Below are 23,738 nucleotides of genomic sequence, written 5' to 3'. Positions count from 1 at the left end.
TTGGGAAAAACAGCCATAAATCCAACCTAAATTTTGTTTGGAAGATTTTGCTGGGATAAACTCCAGGGCAATGATAGTCAAAGAGAGCTATTGATCATCTTGGAAGGGAGAGAAGCATCCCCAGGATGCTTTTATAGAGCAGTTTTATGGACTTGCTTAGAGAGAAGCAATGAAGGAGAGCCCAGGGATCCAATCCAAAGATCCTGGTCAGAAGTTTCTGGCAAACAGATCCATGTCAGGCTGGAAGCAAGTTTAGGACTGCAGAACTAGCTCAGCAGATCAGTTGGGTAAAGGGAGATGCAACAGAATATGATATAATTGGTTTGGTTTCCTTGTCACTGGGAAAAGAAAGCTCTCCCTCAGTTAAGTGTTCTGAGAAAGCTGTACTGTAACCACTTCCTCACTTCAAAGGCAATCACATATAGCTGCCTTCCTGGGGAGGTGACTCATTCAGTACACACACTCAGAGAAAGCTGGGAGCATGTTTGGAGGGGAGAAGCTACCCACTAACACTCAAATCCTTACTGTCAGTCTATATTCCACCTGCTTACCCTATTACTTTCATCGTCCTCTACCTCCATCTCCAAAGCATGTCTTCTGGGCCTGAGCTATATATAATCTTCCAGTAACATACCATGTCTCTTTCCAGACCATCCTTGATATTTATCGTGTACCTAATTTCACCTACATCCAAATGTTGGAATGGGATGAAAGGAAGGAATTTATTCTGCTCATCTTCTAGTGATTTGATCCAGCAACCACAATTCTATTCAACTGAACAAATATTTATTTCAGGACCTAACTCCTAACTCCTGCAGAGCACTATGCTAGGTGCTGAGACTGTTAAAAGTGGGAAAAAACATTTTAAAGCTCCTATTACAATCTAGATATAAGATAAAATGAAAGATTTTTGTCGTTGTCTTCCCTAAAAAAATTTAAGGAGAACACCAGATCTCACACTATACTACAGAACAATAAATAACAAAACTCTTTGTATTGGTTAAAATTCGGAAAAGTTCATTAGTGAGACACATTTGGAACACAAGATCCAGAAATAAATATATAGTAGTCCAGTGTTCAATAAACCTAAAGATCCCAACTACAAGATAAGGACTCACTATCTGATAAAAATATCTTGGAGAACTGGAAAGTGATCTGACAGAAATTAGATTTATATTAACAATTCAATTGTATAACATAATAAACCTTAAATGGATACATGGCCTAGATATGAAAGGTTACATGACAATTAGAGCACTGAGGAAGGAGATAATTTTTCCAATTACAGGTATGAGATGGAGCTCTTGACGAAAGACAGAATAGATAAAATAGAATAGACCACAAAAGATAAAACAATTTTGATCATATGAAATCAAAAAATAAATACTGGTACAATGAAAAGATAAACAGTTAACCAGGAAAATATTTTTGCAGCAAATTTTTCTGATAAAGGTCTGATATAGGGACCTGATCCAAATACGTGAGAACAAAAGTCATTTCCCAATAGATAAAAGATCAAAGGATAGGAATAGGAAATTCTCAAAAGAAAAGCAAATTCAACAATCACAGGAAAAAAAAAACATGCTCTAAATCATTAATATGGAAGAAATTGTTTTCTACCAAAACAATTTTGAGGTTTCATCTCACATATTTAAGATGGCCCCTCCTCCCCCCCAAAAAGGAAATGATATGTCAGAGAAGTGGAAAAACAAGGACACTAATGACCCATTTATAGAGCTGTGAATTGGTCCAAAAATTGTAGCACTCATTTTCTAACTAAATTCTCAAAGTCACTAAACTGTGTAGATCCTTTTACTTGGGCATAGTACTATTAGCCTTAGAGCCTCCCCCCCCAAAATGCAAAAAATGAAAGACCCATATGTACCATCATCATCATAGTTAGCATTTAGGCACTTTAAGCTTTGCAAAGCTTAATTAACACATGATCTCATTTGTTATTGGTTGATGACTTTTTTTTATTGTAAAAGAGAACTGAAACTAAGGGAACATTCATCAATTGGGGAATGGCTAAATAAATTCTGTTGTATAAATATAATAGAATGTTTTTGTTTTACAAAAGTATAATAAAGGGGATAGATTCAGGGAAACTTGGGAAAACTCATATAAGCTGACACAGAGTGAGCAGAATTAAGAGAACAATTTACACATTGATCACAACATTGAATGAAATGACCAATGATGACCAAAGGATCTGTGATGAAGCGTGCTTCCTAGCTTTTGATCCAAAAGTGAAAGATTAGAAGTGTGGGGAAAAAACCCATGGTTAGAATCAGCTAATATGTGTATTTATTTTGCTTAATTATGTTAACTTGTTATATGGGTATTTAAAATTTTTGTTAAGGATGAAGAATTCATATTGAGGCAAGGAAGTAAGATCAGCATACCTTCCTCTCAAAAGAACATTAATGAAGCATATTTTTAAAAATGAACAGAGAAAACCCAAGGGGGATCAGAGGGCAACACAGACAAATAGGGCAGTCTGGAACTAGCTCGAAAAACACACTCTAAATGATGAGTCTCAGACATAATTCTCTTTTTTTGGTTCTTCTTTGTAATATGAGAATGTTCATATTTGTTAGTATTCTTGAGGTTCAGAATAACAATTTTTTTTAATTTGAGGCGGGAAAGTTTCATGGAGGAAATAGCATTTTAGTATCTAAATTAGACCATGAAGGAAAAATCACAGAAACAAAGATCTTAAGCTGAAAGGAAGCTCAGAGGAAATCAAGTCCAATTGTGATTTTACAGACGGTCAAACTGAGGCCTGAGGAGGTTAAGTGACTTGCTGAACATTACACAAGCAGCATGTATCAGAAGTGGGATTTAGATCCAAGTCCTCTAACTCCAGAGCAGGTGCTCTTCACTGTGGAGGGAATACATTCCAGGCATAAGGAATGGCCTTTGAGAATGCATGAAGCAGAAAAGGAAAGGATGAGATTCAGTCCAGTTTGGCGGCAAAATCAAATGTGTTTTCATGAACTTGCAATGTGAGTTCACCAGAAATGGCTTTCGGTGATCAGTGTATTTACTGATATGTGAGATAAAATGCATTTAGTTTAAATGTAGAAATTCAGATATGGAAAGTTCCTTGGAGATCACTGAATAAACTTCTTTGTTATACAAAAAGAAACAGGTCATGTTACATTTGTTTTTGTTTAATCTCTCACCTGTGAACAGACTCACCATTCCATCATCTCCCTCTTCAACCCTCTTGCCAAATGTGGAAATTGGGAGGTAGATCACTCATGTAAATGAGACTGATGATAACAAAAGAACAATATGCCCTCCTCTTCTACATGTACAGCATTTATTTAAGATGGACCTACTGAAAAATTGTCTCAGTGGGTTACCTGTGTACAGCATCATGATCTGGGTAGCAGGTATTTTTTTCTTAAGTTTATTTTTCCAGTGTGAATGGTTAGGTTGCTCTCTTTTGAATAGCTTTGGATTTAATTAAGGCCTTAGAGTTAATCAATGGAAATATGATAATAGAATTGGGTTATTTGGAAAAACAAGCCATCAATAAAGAATCACTCTTCTTTTTTTGATTCTAAGATTATTTATATATCCATATATATTTTTTCCAAGAAAAGGACAACACTTAGGGGAGAATACAGTTCCTACTTTTTTGTTCAATACCTTAGTTTGAACCCTCTGTTTCTGTGATAAACTATCACAGAAAGGCTAACAAAAGAGCTAAAGAAATTCATTGTAAAACAAGAGAAGACAAAGAAAGAAATATTTTGAGAACTACCATACTGCAAATTGAAAATAAGTTTGTGGTTTTCCATGGAGTCACAATCTCCATTTTGTTCTATGAAGCAGGGACAAGCATGACCTAGAAAAGATATTGCTGACAAAGAAGGTGTGTCCAAGAGGCCTCCTGTCTGGTTGTCAGCACTAGCCAACCATTAGTTGGGCACTTAGCCTTGGCTGTCCTGCAGCTCTGTTATTCTGTGTCTTGTCTTCCTACCCAGATTGGAAGTCTTTTAGATCCTTCCTTTAGCTCTTTTTATCCAGGGTTCTTACACACTGTAAGCACTTAATGGGTAGGTTTGTTGATCTCAATAATGGTTGCTGATGGGGAAGCAACAAATTTGCATAGACCTTGGCCAGGATGCCCATCCACTCCTGAGCTACCTCTCTGATCCTCCTCAGTTCCCTCAAATGTAAAATGAGGGAGTTAGCTCAGATGAAAAAACCCTTCTCTTTCTAAGTCTTTGTCTTCAATAGTGGAAAGAACTAGGAGAAGAAATCAGAAGAGGCTGGGTCTGTCCTCCCTGGGGAGATTATCTTAGACAAATCCCTCCCTCCCTTGCACCTCAATTTCCTAATATTAGAACGAAAGCATTAAGTTAGTTTATATCTATGGTATCTTCCAACTCTAAAATAGGGCATTTCTGTGTGCCTATGAGTACAGCCGTGACTACCCACTGAAATAATGAAAAAATAAAAGTGGAAACTAAGCAAAGTTGAAAGTCACAACCCAGCTTTTCTGAACAAGGACCAAAGCCAAAGGGCCCATCACACAGATGCAGGGAGGTTGCATCCTCAATGCTGGCTCCCAGCCAGTGTCACCTTTTCCTTCCATACTCACCATCAGGGCTAAACTCTTCAGGAGGGGCTGAACTATGACATGGGGAGTCCGGGGCCTCCAGGACATCTCCCTTTGAGATCTCTGTGACCTGCAGTCTCCGGAGGCTCACTGTGTCTCTGTCTTGTAGCTCTCTCTCCAGCTGTTTAACAATCTCTTTTCCAGACTGGCAAGTCAGCACTGTAATCTAAAGAAAAAGCCAGACATCATTAGGGACTGGATATTTCCTCTCGTCTGCTTCATATATTTCTAAAGAATATGAAAGGAAGTATTTAGTTTGCCAGAAAATGAGGTAGCTGGGGGGGGTGAAGTTAAAGTATTGATTCAAGTTTTCACTCTACAGAAGTAGATACTAACAGTCTGAACCTGCCCTGGAAGGTGAAAGGAAATCACCATGATGGTGAGCTGGGGGTGGAGAAGGTAGGAAGTGCTTGATTCTTTCTGTCTGAGTGCAATGGAAGGTAGTTCTTCCATGTGGGAGGGAGATAGCTTATCTGTTATCCCCTAGAAGTGAGTGTTTTATTTTCATTCTGAATTCTTTCAGGCTCACTCTTCCCCAATCTGACTGGGATTGTTCCTATTATTGTTAGAAATATTAACCTCTGTTGCAGCTTTCCGGATAGTTGCACATCCGGGGACAAAAGCCTTCTTTGACCAATATGAAAGACAAAGTGCCAAGGCCAATTAATCCCATTCAGGGTTATTCTTTACCATTTCAGGGGCATGGTGTTGTTACACTTGGAATTGACATTAGCTATGTGGCCATGGACAAGCACTCTTGGGTCTGTTCATTATCTATAAAATGGGTACAATACTAGAATAGCTGTCCTACAGGATTGGTTTAAGACTCCAATTAAAAAAATACATAAAATGTTTGCAAGCTTAAAGCCCTACATGAATGTAAGCTATCATCATTATGGTTATTTTTGGTGTCTTCAGCAAATAACAGATCTGAGGACTAATTGTATAAATGGGCATTCCCTAATACTCAGCAAAGACCTTACAAAAGACCTGGATTTGAATCTATCTGGGCTCTGCTACTTGATACCTACATGACCTCTGCTGGGTTCTTATATCTTTCTGGTCTGTTTCTCTACTTGTAAAATGAGAGGGTAGCACCAAATGACAATAAGTTTCCTTGGTAGTTCCAAATCCTATGATTTTATGACAAGCTGGGTTGCATCCAGGGAAGAGAAATGAGGTTAGTTATGGGATTCCTAGCTATCCATTCCATTGTTAGTCTGCCTTTTCTTTCTCCTTAATGCTTTCCTCCCTTCCATATATTCTCTGATCCAATGTCACTAGTCTCTGCCCAGGAAATTCCATTTCCCAACTCGAGGCAATGTCCATGGCTGGCCCCTAAGCCTGGAATTCTCTTCTCCTCAGCTCAGCTTCCTGGTTTCCACAGCTTCCTTCAAGTCCCAGCTAAAAAAACTCAACAACAGAAAGGCTTTTTTGGTCCCCCTTAGTTGATTATTTCCAGTGTATCCTGTGGATATCTTGTTTTCACATAGTTATTTGCATGTTAGCTTCCCTAGTAGACTATAAACTCCTTAAGAGCAGAGACAATTTTTAAGTCTTTCTTTGTATCCCTAGCATGTACGCCACACAAGAGGTGTTCAAAATAATTGCTTGTTGACTTGTCTTGACTAATTGAATGGGGTATGTTTAGCTAGAGGAAGAGAACTCCAAATAGCTGGATAACTCTCACAGGAAGAGGGATTAACCTTACTTTTCTTGGCAGAACTAATACCAATGAGGGGAAATTTTAAAAAGGTAGAGTTTGGGCCAACATATGGCAAAACTTACTAGAATCAAGGCTGTGCAAAAGTGGAATCGGCTGTTTGAGGAGATGTGTGTGGAAATGTTTCAGAAGAAGGTGAAGGATGTAGATGATGTGATGGAAGCTTCCTGACTGGAGGATGGCTGGAGTGATGACTTCTGCTCTGTTCTTGCTGCCCTGAGAGTCTAAAGCACTTAACAAAGTGCCTTCCCCTTAATAACCCTGTGATGTGGATGGGGAAAGCATCATCTTACAGAGGAAGAAACTGACCCGAAGAAAAGTGAAATGATTTTCCCACTGACCCTCAGCTCATATATGAGTTTGCCCCAGGATGCCTGACCCTCAATCCAGAGCTCTTTCCACTAAGCCATTATTTTTAAAAATTGGTGCCAGAAAGCACTTCCCAACACCACCAAAACAACATCCTGATAAAGTACTCTCCAAAAAGAGTCTTCAAGTTGGCTGTTAATAGGACAGTACTTTGTCCTTTAATTTTGCCAGGATCATACAATTTCTACTGCTGTATTTGGCCCAGAGTTTTGTTGATTCTCTGTGGAAACTTAATTTATACTGTTCTCCTATATCCTTTTGTTGTCTGTCAGAAAGGTATTCCCATGATGCTGTCTGAAATACCATCAATTTTATTTCTACTTAGATTTTAAGTAGAAATTTAAGAGAACTAAAGAGACAAAGAGACAGAGACAGACAGAAAAAAAAAGAGAGAGAGAGAGAGAGAGACAGAGACAGAGACAGAGAGACAGAGAGAGAGAGAGAAAAAGAGAGAGAGAGAGAAAGAGAGAGAGAGAGAAGAGAAGAGAAGAGAAGAGAAGAGAAGAGAAAGAGAAGAGAAGAGAAGAGAAGAGAAGAGAAGAGAAGAGAAGAGAAGAGAAGAGAAGAGAAGAGAAGAGAAGAGAAGAGGAGAGGAGAGGAGAGGAGAGGAGAGGAGAGGAGAGGAGAGGAGAGGGAGGGGAGGGGAGGGGAGGGAGGGAGGGAGGGAGAGAGAGAAAGAGAGAGAGAGAGAGAGAAGAGAAGAGAAGAGAAGAGAAGAGAAGAGGAGAGGAGAGGAGAGGAGAGGAGAGGAGAGGAGAGGAGAGGAGAGGAGAGGAGAGGAGAGGAGAGGAGAGGAGAGGAGAGGAGAGAAGAGGAGCTTGAATTGAGTTCTATCAATAAAAAAAAGTATCTAATGAAAGCTGGCTGATCTACCTGCCTCTCCCAAATAAGTCATTAAAAATAAAATTTCTTTTTTCCTTCCTTCCCCCCTCTCACCTTTTAGAGGAGAGTGGTAATAGAAGGGAGAGGGAGGAAGAAAGGAGAGGTGAAAGTAAAAGTTCCAGGTGTATAATAGAGATCACCCAGCTCAATTTGGGCTCAGAAATCCAATGCTCTTCCCCTCTTACAATGTCTTTCCCTCAGTCCTTCCCACCTAAAGGTATGTATCCTTGACCTTTAAATGATACAATTACTTCACTATTCATTCAAGTCTTATTTGAATAGTTTTATTTTGCTATTTGCATGTCTAGCATATATTCATCATTGCTGTTACTATGTCTCAAAGACTGGTCTGTCAAGATCTCCATGACATTCAACACACACTTTTGGATAATAATGAGCATGAAGGAGGAAATGAGACTACTTTTTATTTTAATTTCCTGGAAAAACTGCTACTTCTTGAAAACCTCTATCACCAAGTCAGATCCAGGTCCTAAAGAAGTGTGTATGTCGGCTTCTGGCCAATTTCAAGGTTGAGCTGATTCTAAAAGTCATATCGTTGGTTCCAATGTCAAGATTTGACTCCCAGTATTAACAAATTCCTGAGGGCCTCAGGACAAATATACCAATCTGATGGCCACCTCACCAGAGATCTGTCCAGGAATAAGACTGCAGTCTTAGATCAAATTTGATTGTAGGTTGTGTACACAATTTAATTCCATTTCAACTTGGATTTTTCAGGTCACTATTGCAAAATAGCCCTATGCTAGACTATGCAGTGGGGGCTTTGAAGGAAGAAAATGACAGTGTCTGCCCTTAGAGAGCTCAGAGCTTAGCTAGGGAAATGAGATTCATATAGGTGAACATTTAGGGAACTACCAAAAATGATGTAACATTTGTGATCCTATGCAAAATGTCTATAAACCTGGCAGGCTGCCTCTGAGTGGGTGCCCTGGAAGCCAGCATCCTTTACCTCCAGCGAAGAGCTGCTTGGAGTTGCGTTTGTCATCGCATGCCTGCTGTACTGTTTGAACTGCTGGAGCCCATCCTGTACCGCCAGATTCAGACAGGATCTCTGGGCTGGGAAAGCCCCTTCTCTTGGTACCAGATGCAACTCAGAGATGCAGGCTTGTAGCCTCACAAAGTTCCCTTTTACCTGCTGCAGAGGGGGAATAAAAGTTAGAAACCATGACTCCCCAACGAAGTAAAAGCAATTCCTTTCAAAATAGGACTAGCAATGTCTAGTCTGAATTGTCATACATGCCCAGGAGGGATCACCCACTACTGTCCCAGAAAGCAAGTCCAACAGTCAGCAGGACCTCATTGGTCAGGGTTACCAAGAACAGGGAACCCATGCACTGTCCAGCCCTCTTTCTCCATCAGTAACAGTAACTCAGAGCAGCTGAATTATGACCACTGGGCATCTGCCCAGAGAGATCTGGCTGACTTGCAGGGCTGTCCCCTCAGTGATTTTCTTTGTTTCTCCTTAGGCCAAATACTTACTCTCTTTGCCTACTTTTCCTTAGGTGTTTTCCTAGAAAAAGGAGATTTTATTCACTTCCAATTCTAAGTGAGGCTGTTTATTTGAGTTCATAGTGTTCTGTCCCATTCACAATCATCAAGGCAAGCGTGGAGGTAGGGATGCTTACTTTATTGTATAGTCACACAAAGGAAGGCAACCAAGCCTCACATACAATACAGAGACCTGTTCTCTTCTTAGCCCTCCCCTTATCCAAAACCTGCTCTTAGAAAAGGATCTGATAGAAGTAATTTGCAGAAGAATATGAATTTAGCTGAATGCCTTTATTCTCCAAAGGGGCACATTTCATATTTATATAGCATATTTAGATTTACAAAGTGCTTTCCTAACTATCATGCTATGAAATAGGCAGTATAAGTACTACTTCATTTCATAGATGAGAAAACCAAGGCATAATCAGTGACTTCTCACTGTCATTTGGCTTGTAAGTGCTAAAGACAAAATCTGAATCCATATATTCTAATTTTTCCCTCACTAAAACTGACATTCTCATTCTAAAAGTGAACTTTCATTATGGAAGAAAGGTTTCATTAGAAAAACTCCAAGTATTAGCATGGGGAGATAGGAAGAGTTATTTGGGGAATTGGCCAATATCACTCTCCGCTCAAATTAAATTACATAAATGCATGCCTAGCCCACCTATGTGACTATCTTCATTTGACATATTTCAGAAAAAAAATCACTGCTTTACCCAAAAGCTGGTGCTTAACAGATGGTTGTTCAATGAATGAAAGTATGACAATTTTTGCAACAAATAGCATATAGTCATCTTGGGAGAGACAAGGCAAATAAATTAAAAATAGGCAAATTATGGGGGCAATTTAACGGTAACAATGGAAAAGATCTGGAGACAGCTTTGGGTTCTACGCTTTGCCGTGTGGCAGTGGACAAGCCTTTATATCTCTGAGACTTTGTATTACAGTTATCTGTGTCCAAGGACTAGGCGGGGGTAGGGTGAAGAGACTGGAGTACTTCTTTCTGCCTTAGAAAACAAGCCCCACCAAAACTCACTACACTTAGCAACTTTTGACTCTTGTGCTGGTATTTCAAAGTTTCTATGCAGCTTTGGTCATTTCATCAGGAGTTCTTAGAAGTAATCTATTTCAATTAAGATTTCTTTCTTTTTTTTTAAACTCTGGAAGTTATACTCAGTTGTGCTAAGTATTAGTCTTGGTTGTAGGTCCATCTCTTTTACCTTTTGGATCAAAGTCCAAGCTCTCTGTTCCTCTTCAATGGAGCTGCCAAACTGTGTGAAATTGGCTGTGGTTCTTCAGTACTTCAAATTCTTTCCGTAAAACGAGGAAGCGGACTAGATGCTCTTTCAGATTCCTTCCAGAGTTAACAGCCTTTTGCTCAATTACAGAGCAGACTAGACTCCAATAGCTTGCTTTTAAAGATTGGTGATTTCATTAGGTGGGTATTCTCTCCAATAACACAAGCTGAAAACTCTTTACAACTTAGGAAATGCTGCAGCTGAAAAATTCATCATCCTGTGACCAATCTGGAGATGATCCTGTGCAAACTTCAGTTCTTCAATAACAGTCTGCCAAGAGCCTGTACTCAGGGCCTTTCCAGCTTGGGAAGAACTAGCAAAACTTGGGCTCTGAATTAGGACCACAGTTTATACTGAAACAACAGTGTAAAAATGAATACTCTGAAAGACTTTTAAGAACTCCGACCAATGTAATGGCCAACCATAATTTTAGAAAACTGCTAATGAAGAATGTTACCCATCTTCCAATAGAGATAAAGGATCCAATGTGCAAAAAGAGACATGGCCAATGTGGGAATTTGTTTTGCTTTACCATGTATCTTTGTTAAAGAGGGTTTTCTTTTCAGTGGGGGAAGGAGGAGGGAAAGAAATGCTTGTTAATTAAAAAATAAAATAAAAATTTACTAACATAGCTTGTGCTCTGATGGTACAGACTTCAAAAACCCAGAGTCACTGCCACCCCATGACGAGGCATTAGAATAGTAATGTCTGTTAAACTCTAAACATGACTTTCTCAATTTTTTTCTTTCCTTTGCTGACACTATCATCTTCCTAGCAACCAGGTTTGGGGGTGTTATCTTTGAATTTCCCCTCTATTTCTACATTTAATTATTTTCCAAGTCAATTCCCCATGCACAGAATTTGCATCTGTCTCCTCTCCAAACACAGAGCTGCCATCAAGCTTCAGGTGGTCACTACTTCTACCTGGACTACTTTAAAAGTCTCCTGACTGGTCTTTCTGCCTCTAGCTTCAGCCCTCTTTATTTGTCCTTCACAGAGCAAGTTCCTAAAGTAATCACTCTGTAGCAGGAGAATTCGTGTAATGGCTTTGCCTCTACCATGCTAGCTATATAACCTTGATCATATCACTTAAGCTCTCACTGTCTGAAGCAATCTCTAAGTCTACAAGTACAAAGTAGTTGCTGATTTGCTGATAAAGGGAGTTTTTTATATCCTTGAAACCACTGTTCTGCTAGTACAATTCGCATTTTTGATTATGACATATATCCATTAAAAAAAAAAAAACAAAAAACAAACTTTCAATGGTTCCCTATTGCTGACAGGGAAAAATACTAACTCATTTCTAGTATTTAAAATCCTTCACAATCTGGCTTTGACCCACCTTTATCTTATTATACTCTATTTTGTAATATAGTTATCTATGTCCAAGGAATCAGGGAAAGAGACTTTGTATTTTTGTTGCAGATTTTGCCTTGATATAAAACTCACTACTCAAGTAACTCTTGACTCTTGTGCTTGTATGCCAAAGTTTCTATGCAGCTTTGGTCATTTTATCAAGAATGTTTGGAAATCCTCTTTTTTCATTCAAGATTCCTTTGTTTCCTCTGGAGAGTATACTCAGTTGTGCTAGGTATTAGTTTTGGTTGCAGATCTATATTCTTTTGGAATATCCAGGTCTAAGCATTCTGTTCCTTTCAGTGGTACTGCTAAATTGTGTGTGATCCTGATTGTAGCTCTTCAGTACTTTAAAATTCCTTTTTTTTGGTTGCTTGCAGTATTTTTCTTTGACCTGGAAACTCTGGATTTCGTTTGTAACATTTCTAGGAGTGTTCATTTTGGGGTCTTTTTCAAAAGGTGAACAATGGATTATTTTCTATTTTGCCCTTTGGTGGGCAGTTTTATGATTTCTTGAAATGTGATTATTTAGTAAGCTCTTTTTTTTTATCAGGTAGACTAAATATCTCTCCTCAATCTATTCTTAGATCATTTGCTTTTTTTTCTATGAGACATCTTATATTTTCTTCTATTTTTTCAATCTTTTGATTTGATTTTAATGTGGTTTTTTTGTCTCATGGAATAATTAACTTATGGTCCTTAATATTTTTCATGGACTAGGTAAAATTCTGCACCTTTTGTTTCAAGCTGTTAATTTTCTTTCCAATTATTTCCCCAACAGTTCTTATTTCTTTTGCATTTTTCCTTTTAACACTCTCATTTGATTTAAAATAACTTTTAATTAAAAAAAAACAAATTATTGCTTCATTTTCCCAAGAGTTCTAGTTGAACTTGTACCCAAGAGTGTTTTTCCTTAAGGCTTTATTTGTTCCTTTTTTCAGCCTGCTTCCCAATTTTGGACTTGATAAGCTCTGTGCACTTTCTGGAAAGAATATCTGCACTGGCCATTCTACTACTTTCTTAGGATCATTGAATGTTATGCTATTTCAGGATCTCAAGGGCAGTTCAGATTGGAGACCTAAAGGCTTACAGAGCTCCTAAAATGATCTAATCAAGAACAAAGTCTGATTGATGACACTCTTGTCTGAATTCTGCAAGTTCCTGATCCGGGGTTTAGTCTAAGTAACACATCTGTGAGTTTGCTCTTAATTGGAGCTCCTATAGATTATTGTTGGAATCAGCTACTGTCAGAAAGCTGGAAAGCTCTGCTGCTTCAAAGTAACAGAACTGCAAAATTTGTCTTTTGGTCTGAGCTTCCTGCCCTATTTAATCAGATGCAGGCTTCAGGGTGGATTGGAAGCTGGGACTGAGACTACTGTTCTGCTTTGTTTCCAGGTTTGTTGCTAAACTTGCTCCAAATTCATAAGATAGTATAGGGTTCCCTACCCTAATTTGCTACTCTTAGGCCCAGGTCCCCTTCTCAGTCCATCTGTGACCTGGAGCTGAGTAGTGAGGACTGAAGTTGTCAGTTGGCACCCCCATTCTTGTATGTGTACAAGTTCAGGCCCCTCTATATAGCTCTGGGGCCTCTTCTTGCCCTAGTGTACAGCTTTGTCCCTTTTTCAGGCCCTATGTTGAAGTGCTCTGTGCAGCTGTTTTTGACTAGACCCAGCTAGACCACAGATGACAATTATCTCCTTATCCTCATTTAGGCTGGAAAAATGACTCACTGTGACTTTTTCTAGTGACTTTTTTTTTTTTTTTTTTTTTGTGGAGGACTTATAGAGATATATTTTTTTCTCTTATTCTTCCATCTTGGTACTATTTCTCTCAACTCACAAAACAGTTCTCCTAAACATTAAAAAGACAACATAAAAATGTTTCCTACTGACATGAAATATACTGTACATGTCAGTAGTTTATCAATTGTTAAAACAAAGGAGGGGTGTGCATTTTAATTATAATGTTGTTCATTATATCTGATAGGAACATTTTTACTATTTATTAGGGTCAAACCCTCAACTTCTTTTTTAATTATAGCGTTTTGTTTACAAAATATATGCATGGGTAATTTTTTCAGTATTGACCTTTGCAAAACCTTCTGTTCCAAATTTCCCCCTCCTTCTCACCCCCCCCCGCAGATGGTAATACATGTCCAATACATGTTAAATGTTAAAATATATGTTGAATCCAATATATATATATATGTAATATATATATATATATATATATATATATACATATTTATACCATTATCTTGCTGCACAAGAAAAATCAGCTCTAGAAAGAAAAAAAAAACTGAGAAGGAAAACAAAAATGCAAGCAAACAATAACAGAAAGAGTGAAAATGCTATGTTGTGGTCCACACTCAATTTCCACGATTCTCTCTTTGGGTGTAGACGGCTCTCTTCATTACTGAACAATTGGAACTAGTTTGAATCAACTCATTGTTGAAGAAAGCCACATTGATCATTATATAATATTGTTGTTGAAATGTATAATGATCTCCTGGTCCTGCTCATTTCACTCAGCATCAGGTCTCTCAAGTCTCTTCAGGCCTCTCTGAAATCATCCTGCTGGTCATTTCTTACAGAACAATAATATTCCATAACATTTATATACCATAATTTATTTAGCCATTCTCTAACTGACAGTTTCCAGTTTCTAGCTTGTAGTAAGAGGGCTGCCACAAACATTTTTGCACATGTGGGTCCCTTTAAGATCTCTTTGGGAAATAATCCCAGTAGAAACACTGCTAGGTCAAAGGGTATGCACAGTTTGATATTTTTTGAGCATGGTTCCAAATTGCTCTCTAGAATGGTTGGATTCGTTCACAGTTCCATCAACAATATATCAGTGTCCCAGTTTTCCCACATCCCCTCCAATATTATCTTTTCCTGTCATTTTAGCCAATCTGAGAGGTATGTAGACATACCTCGGAGTTCAGACCCTCAACTTCTGTTCACTCCCCATATCAATTTTTCTGAAGCTCTGACCTTCAATTAGTCTTCAAGTGAACAATTTGATGATGGGGATGATGATAAACTCCAGGAACAATTCTTAAATGGAATATGTGAGTATCTAAAATTTATGACACATAGACACATTGCTAGGCTTTTTGCGCAAGGCATTGGAAAAGTCAGTAAAGAAGAGAACAATTACTAGTTCCTCTCTAATACCCAGAGTCTTATGCAGAAATTCAGAATTTGGGACATGATCCAATGTGTCTGAAGAAATCCCAGTTTTAATTTCTGGAACAACAAATATTTAAGTGGGGGGGATGAGTGAGGATTAGGGGAGTTTCATGATCAATTTTATGATCTCAATTAATCCAATGATATCAAACCTATTAGTGTCCTGGCTGCTGCAGTCAATTGGATTAGGAAAGTCTGTTTTCAAGATCTCTTATTGGGTTGCACAGGCAAGCCATATAATTTCCGTGTATTTTTGTCCCAAGACAACCATTACTAGATCCTGAAGGGATCAGGAGGAACTATTCAAGTACTAGTACTGCCAACCATTCCTGTACATACAAGTTTGCTCTTGTCTCTTGCTTTCCTTTATAAGTCAGTTGTTCTCATGAATGAAGCCTTATCGGATTGATCAAAATGGTTTTGCCTCTTGGGAGATGAGTTTGTCTTCTTGGATCTCAGCCAGCCAATCATTTGAGGAAAATCCCAGTTCCTAAAACTCAATCAGGATCCCATTTCCTGTTCTCTTAACATAATGCTATTTGGCACAGCCCTCCTATTCTACTTATTCCTACTTAAAGTCTCTATATAGTTCATACCTTGTAACTTTATCAGATAAATTAGGAAGCTCATCACTGATCATGAAACTCCCTTAATCAACCCTCCTTTTTTTTTTACTTGCAGCCCCCCTTTTATTAAAGCTTTTTATTTTGAAAAGCATATGCAAGGTAAATCTTTAACATTGACTCTTAGAAAACCTTATATTCTAAATTTTTCTCTCCCCCCACTCTCTCCCCTAAATGGCAAGTAATCCAAAATATGTTAAAGATAATCAACCCTTCTTACACAGGTGTTATTTCCATCTTCCAAATGAGAAAATGAGGCTATATCGGAAGTTGGATTAGAAATGGGACAAATTCAGATTTGTTCATGTCTTTCTCCACTGTACCACACAGAATGAAAACTCAGGCTGGAAAGTCAAATACATACATAGTAGTGAATTGCATTACTCTCATATGAGGACCAGCTTAATTAAGTTCAAAGAGATTTATGATTTCAGGGTGATTCAGTTTTTACCCAAAGACCATCAACTGAGTCATAAAACAGTTGTGATAAGCATCAGTGGAGGGATTTAGGGAAGCTCTTCCTGGTCAGTCCCTGGGACTGAGTAATCATTCTTGACTCAACAAGGATGAGTAACCTTCTGCTGTAGCAGATCCCTAAGACAGAAGAGAAGTAAATGCTTTTGGAAAATAGTATTCCTTTATTAGTCATTCATACCAATGGAATGATGGGTTCTTTAAGCATTAACGTTTTACAAAGTGCTCTCCTTAACAGTCTTCTGAGCTCCGAATGATAAGTACTCTAATTTGTAAAGCAGGAAACTGAAATTGTGAGAGGGTTGTCTGGTCCAGGGCCACAGAGGTACATCAGAGCAAGGATAGAATCCAAGTTCTAACTTGTTGCTTTTCTCATATAATGTGTTGTCTGTGAGATGAGTGAGGATGCTATCGAATTTGCCTTTCTCTTTGGAACAAGAACATCCTTCAGACATCCTTCAGACCAGACATGGAGTTCATGCCTTCAGAACTGAAGGATTTTACACCCTTCCTCCTTGAGTGTGAGGGGACAGCTCTTCCTAGTAAATCCCTGGTAACAATCCTTCCTGATCCAACAATGACAAACAAGCTTGGTGAGGGCCCCACGGGAGAACAGAAGTAAATACTTTCTGAGGCTAAGGATATTCTTTTGTTAAAACTGGCCTAGTTTTAGCTGTGGGCAGAAGGCCTCCATGAATGGATACATTTGTGTAAAAAGCCAGCTGCTCCCTGTGTAGTCCTGAAGCCCTGGCTGGGCAAAGAAGTGTGGGTTTTGCTGGTATAGGTGCAGCCAAATGAGTCACCTGGCTCCTGCTGTAATGGTTTCACTGACACCTGATTGAACTTTTTCTTTTTCTTCAAGCCACTCTAATTGAGACATGAACTCGAAGAACTCAAATCCTGTCATTTCTTGACACTGACACCTCTCACCCCAGATCCCACTCAAATAGTACATTCCATTTGTGATACAAGGGAACAATTGTAGTTAGACCCAGGGTTTAGAAATAACTAACATTCATGAAATCTAGAATCCACAGAAAACAGAGACATAAAAGGAGATTTCTGAAATATCCTGGAATTCCAGACGATCAACCACATGAAAAGAACATGGAGCTTGTAAAAGCAGGATGTGTGCCAACAGTTACTATAACTTGGAGGCAATAGTGAGTTTCCTTTTTCTTAACCATCAATGGGAGGAGAATCTTCTTTTGAGAGTCTCTCTCTGGCAAATTATCCCTATCCTTAAGCAAATCAATCTCTCTTTTATAATTTGCATACTGTCATGAGGCTGTTAGTTTTTATTTAGTACTTGGCTCAATATATATTGATTAATTGATCAATCTAGGAAATGGGTTTCCCTTCTTGTTTGGGATGAGGGCAATGAGGTGAGCAATTGGATTTGATCATTTTGACATCCCTGGGGGTTAGAATGTTTCATTATACACTTAGAACTATCTTGGAGCCTGCATTCTGAATTTTTTTATTCCAGGTCTTTCCAACAATCCCTTCCGTTGTACTTCATAGAAATGCCCAATACGGGCAGAATTTCCAGGGGGGGTACTACTGGGGCTCAAAATTACTGGGGTTCAAAAACTGGGGTTTTCACTAATTTCTGGCTCCTATACCTCACCCGGAGCCTGGGGCATATCAAACAAGGACAATAATAAAGTACTGTGTTTCTAGAGCACTTGCATCAATAGGCTCCAAGATGTGTTATATGCTACTTTTGTTCTTCATAGTACAGGTCTCCATTGACATCATTTTCTAATACCAAATTATAGTGTGGGGGTTCGCCCCGGCTCCCAAAAGCTATGCCATCAGAAGCAAGATCTGGCAAGATGTGAGGGCTCTTTGTCACATAAGGAACGGTATAACCAAATCCTAGAAGGGTTGGCCACTTTTGGGTCATAGAAATTCAAGAAATTTTACTGAGGTGGAGAAGGAATATAGACTTCTTGCAGTAGAAACTCACCTGCCAAAGAAGTTACAGATATTTGAAATATTAAAATTAATAACAAAAATAAGAAATTGTTTCTCTTTCCTGGTGTCAGGAAAACTGATGCCAAAAAATACAAAATGTATGATGATGCTATTCAGTCTATACATGAACAGTTCGCCTAGGGAAAAGAGAAATTTCCTATCATGGAAGACTTCAATAATAGGATCAATATCCTTCTAACGAGCTATGGGCTAAATGACTTCTGGCAGGCTTTCTCAACCATGGGATTCAGAATCTTATCCAGAGAAAGGCTGTTTCTTCTCGTTGTTGAGTCATTTAAGTCACATGCAACTCCTTGTGACACCTTTTGAGGTTTTTGTGGCAAAAGTATAGGAATAATTTGCCACTTTTTTCTCCAGTTCATTTTACTGATGAGGAAACTGAGGCAAACATGGCTAAGTGACTTACCCGGGGTCACACATATGAGTGAGTCTGGATTTGAACTCAAATATTCCTGACTCCAGGCCCAGTTCTCTTTTTACTTTGCCATCTAGTTGCCCTACAGGAAGGGTAAGTCTATATTTTTTAACAATAACTGTAGAAACTACTTTACAGGAAGTGTTGCAAAAATAAAATGTTGCATGTAAATCATACATACATATATATGTAAAGCACTTGATAAGCCTATTATTACTATTGTTATTATTATTTTGTTCTCCTCTCATTTGGGGGAGTTCAAGTAGAAATGGTCCAGAGACAGGTGGCAATGAGGCTCGTTAGACTTAATGATCTCCAGATTATTACATGAATGGTTAGAATGACTACTTTTTGAAATCAAATGTTAGCTCATTGTCTGGAAGCTTCCTGAATGCATTTCTGGCACAACTCTAGCAGGAGCAAGGAAGATAGGAATAATATACATTTTATATTCTTCCCACTCATTTATTTTCTTCTACTAGTTTAAAAGTAGTTTAATAGTTCTTCATTCTATTTGGCTTGGAAAGGATGAGTATTCTATATGGCAGCAATTATAAAAACATTGTTCTTAGATTTTTATGGATAAATATTATTCTCAGGAGATTGTGAGAAATACTTTTGCCTATTCAGCAATTTATTTGATGCTTTCTCAAGGATATTCTCAGGTCTATTTTTGTAGTACAAGGATTTGTCACCTTTTAATTAACGAAAGAGAATGAACTTCTACTGTATACTTATGGTCATTAGGTCATATCCTATTGGTTATTTTATAAGTACTGAATTTTTGCAAGCTGCAGTGACATTTTTTAATAGTTTGTTATTTTTATTTTTTCAATTAACAAGCATTTAAATACATTCATCTATCCCTCCTCTCCTTCCCACTTTTAGTGTTTTCAAAATAGAACAAAAACCTCCTATAAATTAAAGTCTGTAATACAGTCACTGAGTCTAGAAAACAAATTCCCAGATTAGCTATGTTTGAAAGTATATAATAACAATAACAGCTAGCATTTACAAAATGTTTTAAGCTTTATAAAGTACTTTACAAGTATTGTCCTTACAACAATCTTATGGAGTATATGCTATAATTATCCCAATTTTGCAAATGAGGAAACTGAGGCAGACAGAGGTTAAGTGACCTGCCCAGGATCACACTGCTAATAAGTGTCTGGGGCAGGACTTGCACTCAGGTCTTGCTCACTCATGGTCTTGTATTTTAATTACCACCTCTGTCAGCAGGTGAGTGGTATGTTTCATTTTCATTCTTTTGGCCTCCTGGTTTATTATTACATCAATCAAAATTTTGTGGCGTGAATCATTTATTATTATTATTTTTTTTACTTATTTTTTAAAATAGTCAACAAATAAGCACAGTGGGATGCTGTATTCTTGGACATTTCAGTCACTTGTATGACTATGAAGATGCGATTAACTATAGAGTGTCATTTTCAAAAATATGTCTTTACTGCTCATTTGTTACATGTGTACAAGATGCTAAAAAGATTTTGCCTACAGGGAAAATAGGTTTAAGGCTCAGTAATTATTGATACAATTTCTTGGTTCTTTTTTTGGATAACAATAATGTCTTTCAGACTTTTTCAGAGCATTTGGTACTTTTCCCATTTTCTTTAAGATGAGGCCCATCAATGTGCTCACAATTGTGCTGCCCATAGCACAGAGTCCCAACATGTGCTGCTGGTCTGGTCCAGTTTATAATCTCCTCTGTTTTCGCTCTCATGAAACAACAAAAGACTGCAATGCTGGAGTCCAACTGTAGTTGCCTCCACATTAATGCTGAATTAATTGGTTATAATAACTTTGTCTTATCTGTTCTTTATCTTCCAAGTTCAATTCTTAAGCACTTTCAGAAGGACCCAACTGGATTAAATGGGTCACTTGACAAGCTTTGTATCAATTCACTTTTCCTTCCATCATGATTACTTTTTTATGAAATGATACTGTGAGTGATTTTCTACCATCATCCTACCTAAGATTTTGTTTTTATATTTTGAATTGCTTTTGCTTTCCTCTTCCCATATCTTTTTGCTTAGCAAGGAAATCAAATGTTTTCTCATTAAAGTAATTTCTAGGCAGGCTGGTAAAACCTCTGGACTGCTTCTCAAGGTAATATTTTAAAATACCTAAAATAAAAATACATAAAAATAGATACAAATTATATTGGAATAAAAATAAAACCTTTTCCTATCCAACTCCATGGATTCCCTGTAATCTATTCATGAATTCTAGGGTCACGGACCTTCAATAACCCTGTTTTGGACTGCTATGCAGTTGTTTACATGAGCTAAAATTCCTTAGGAAATGATGATAGTCTGTGTGAATGTCTGTTCTTTAACAAGTATCAGTAGTTTATATAAGCAAGATTGCTGCTGGTTTAATTATACACCATATCTTCTCATTTTTATTCTTTCTTCATTTGGGTATGGATTTTGATCTTTGCCCTAACAAGCTGATGGTTTCATTGTACACAGAAAGCTTATTCAGAAATAATTTCCACATCAGTAGCCAGCTGTTTCTTGTTTCTTAAGATACAATCGATGTCATTTTTGTGATGCTTTTTGATGTTTGTCATATCTAGTGCTATCTTCCAGAAGAATTTATTCATGACATATGTGTCAGGTTTGGTACAATAAGTAAACTGTCCTTTCTTTTCCTATTCTTGAGATATATTTTCAGCATACTTTTTGTCTCCTTCCCTGTTTTTAAGTTAGTTGTATTAAAAGCACATATTAATTAACTTAAGAAGGTCTCATCAAGTTCCTTATAGACTTTCTATACCTCTTCATCATTTCTAACATGTCAGCATATAAGTTCTGATCGTATTTATGGCTATATTTTTAAACCAATGCTCATTTGTATAATGAACTCATTTTGTGCTCCTTCAGAAGCACTTTAACACGATGGCCAGACATGCCGTGTGACACTTCTAATTGCCTTTGGACACTAAATAAAACAACGCCACCAACTCTTTCCTTTATTTGCCTCTCCCTGGAAGACTTATGTTCCGTGTTTCCATTTAGCAGCACTTTCTACATCTTCTGCTTTCATTTATACCTGCCTGTTGGCCTTACATTCAAAGTACCAAGAATTAAACTAGCATTAAGAGACAATCTAAAAATATGCTGCCTTTTTTATAGAATTCTTCCATTGTAATTGCATAAGCAAAGTTGGTCCTTCTGCCACTTTGCATTTTTCTTTGTTCAAGTAACTGAAAAATTAAATCCCAAGTGGACACACTAGTGGTGATGAACCTCTTCAGTTAGCTAGACTGGCTCTCAGAAAGTAAATGTGTAACTGAGGGAAGTCTTTCCAGCTCAGTAGAAACTACTACTATCATCACTTTTAAGAGTCCAGAATCACTACCAGATTACCATGGAGCAGGATATTGTGCAGAAATAGCTTATTTGGCTTTTCAACTAGTACACTTTGCTCACTCTTTATTGATAACATGCAGCCTCCCTTCCTAAACCTTAACTGCTCTAACTTGCTGTTTGTGGTGCAGCTTGTACCCAACTTAGGTGTGACCCTTCCCAAGTTGAGGGGGCTTCCCCTGGTTCTACTCACCATAAAAGGCAGAATGCACTCATGCTGACTCTGAACCACATACATGCTGAACAAGGGCAGGCGGCTAGGGCCTTCCAGGCTGCAGACAAGAGAGAAGAAATTCTGGAGAGCTTTGCAGAGATTGGAGCAGACCCTGGCCCAAGAAGGAGACGCAGCATCCACAATGAGAAGGCGGGGAGGCTGCTGCCACATATGTTCTTGGCTAGCAATATGTCCCTGATGCATGGTGACCAGACCAGAGGTGTAACTAATGCTTTTTGTAGGGTGTCTGCCTGTAGAGAAGAAAAGAGAAATCTCCAGTTTCCAGAAAATAATAAAATAATAAGAGTAACAAAGTTTAGTTGTTAACATTTAGTTAACAATGTTTATCATGTTCCAGGCATGTGCTAAGTGCTTTACACACTCATTATCTCATTTGATCTTCATTCTATTATTATCCTCATTTTTAACAGATGGGGAAACTGAGGTAGAGATTTTTAAAAATGACTTGCCTAGTCAAGTAAATATCTGTTTATATATATATACATATATGTATATGTATATATATATATATATATAAATATTAATACCACACTGACTTTTAGGGGGGCAGCGAGGAACAGTGGATAGAGCACCAGCTCTGGAATCAGGGGAACCTGAGTTCAAACATGGCTTCAGACACTCCCCTTTCAAAAAGAGACTTCTTAGGCACAAATGTTAGAAAGAATTTTATTTATTTTACCATTAGTCTAATATTCAAGGTCCTTTCTATACTAGAGAGATGAGGAGAAAATGTCATAGTTCTCTCATGATTTCTTTTTTTGCACTTAATAGTATTTTATTTTTGTCCAATGACATATAAAAATAGTTTTCAACAGTCATTTTTGTAAGATTATGAGCTCCAAATTTTTCTCCTTCCTTCCTTTCTCTCCCACCTCCCCAAGATAGCAAGTAATCTAATATGGATTATATAGACAATCATATTGAATGTTTTCATATTGTTGCGTTGTGAAAGAAGAATCAGAACAAAAGGGAAACACCAGGAGAAAGAAAATAACAACAACAACAAAAAAATTGAAAAGTAAAAATAGTATATTTTGATTTTTATTAAGACTTCATAGTTCTTTCTCTTTTCCCATGATTTCTGACGTGTCTCTATCCCTGAAATGATCTGGGGTAACATTTGTAAGAATCATGAACAAGCAAAAGATGTGAAAATACATTTTGGAGTTAACATTTATTCCAAATGACAGTCATTACTCAGTTCCTTCTTTGACCACTCCCCTCAAATCTTCCTCAGAAGAAAACAAAGTGATCTTCCTGCAATCAATATCTTAGTGCTTTCTCAGTGGAGAAAGCTGTACCAATAGCATCAATCATTTCAGCAGTGTAGAAGAAGATTGCCCCGAAGTGGATCAATTGTTTACTCAATTACTTCAGGAGGTTGAAGACAGCAATATTTTTTTTCCCTTTCTTCTCAATACTATTTTATTTTCCCAACTTCATGTAAAACAGTTTTCAATATTCATTTTTGTAAGATTTTGAGTTCCAATTTGTTCTCCCTCCTTCCTTCTCTCCCCTCAAGCAATTTGATAGAGGTTATTCATGTGCAATCATTTAAAACACATTTCTATAGTCATGTTGTGAAAGAAAAATCAGAACAAGGGGGAAAACCACAAGAAAGAAAAGGCAAA

General features: G+C 37.8%; 1 protein-coding gene across 1 annotated transcript in view; it reads right to left on the bottom strand.

Moving 5' to 3' along the window:
• The window catches only part of M1AP (meiosis 1 associated protein), a 109,458-nt gene that overhangs the window by 71,027 nt on the left and 14,693 nt on the right, over positions 1 to 23,738 (bottom strand). The window contains exons 2-4 of the mRNA XM_074273218.1: positions 22,066 to 22,337; positions 8,581 to 8,766; positions 4,619 to 4,802 (exon numbers count right to left, since the gene is read on the bottom strand). Of these exons, the coding sequence (XP_074129319.1) occupies positions 4,619 to 4,802; positions 8,581 to 8,766; positions 22,066 to 22,290 (595 nt within the window). The 5' untranslated portion in view covers positions 22,291 to 22,337. The remainder of the gene's footprint in view (positions 1 to 4,618; positions 4,803 to 8,580; positions 8,767 to 22,065; positions 22,338 to 23,738) is intronic.

This window comes from Sminthopsis crassicaudata, chromosome 6, assembly GCF_048593235.1.
Source record: "Sminthopsis crassicaudata isolate SCR6 chromosome 6, ASM4859323v1, whole genome shotgun sequence".
NCBI lineage: Eukaryota > Metazoa > Chordata > Mammalia > Dasyuromorphia > Dasyuridae > Sminthopsis > Sminthopsis crassicaudata.
This window is presented reverse-complemented; position numbering and strand designations above follow the sequence as displayed.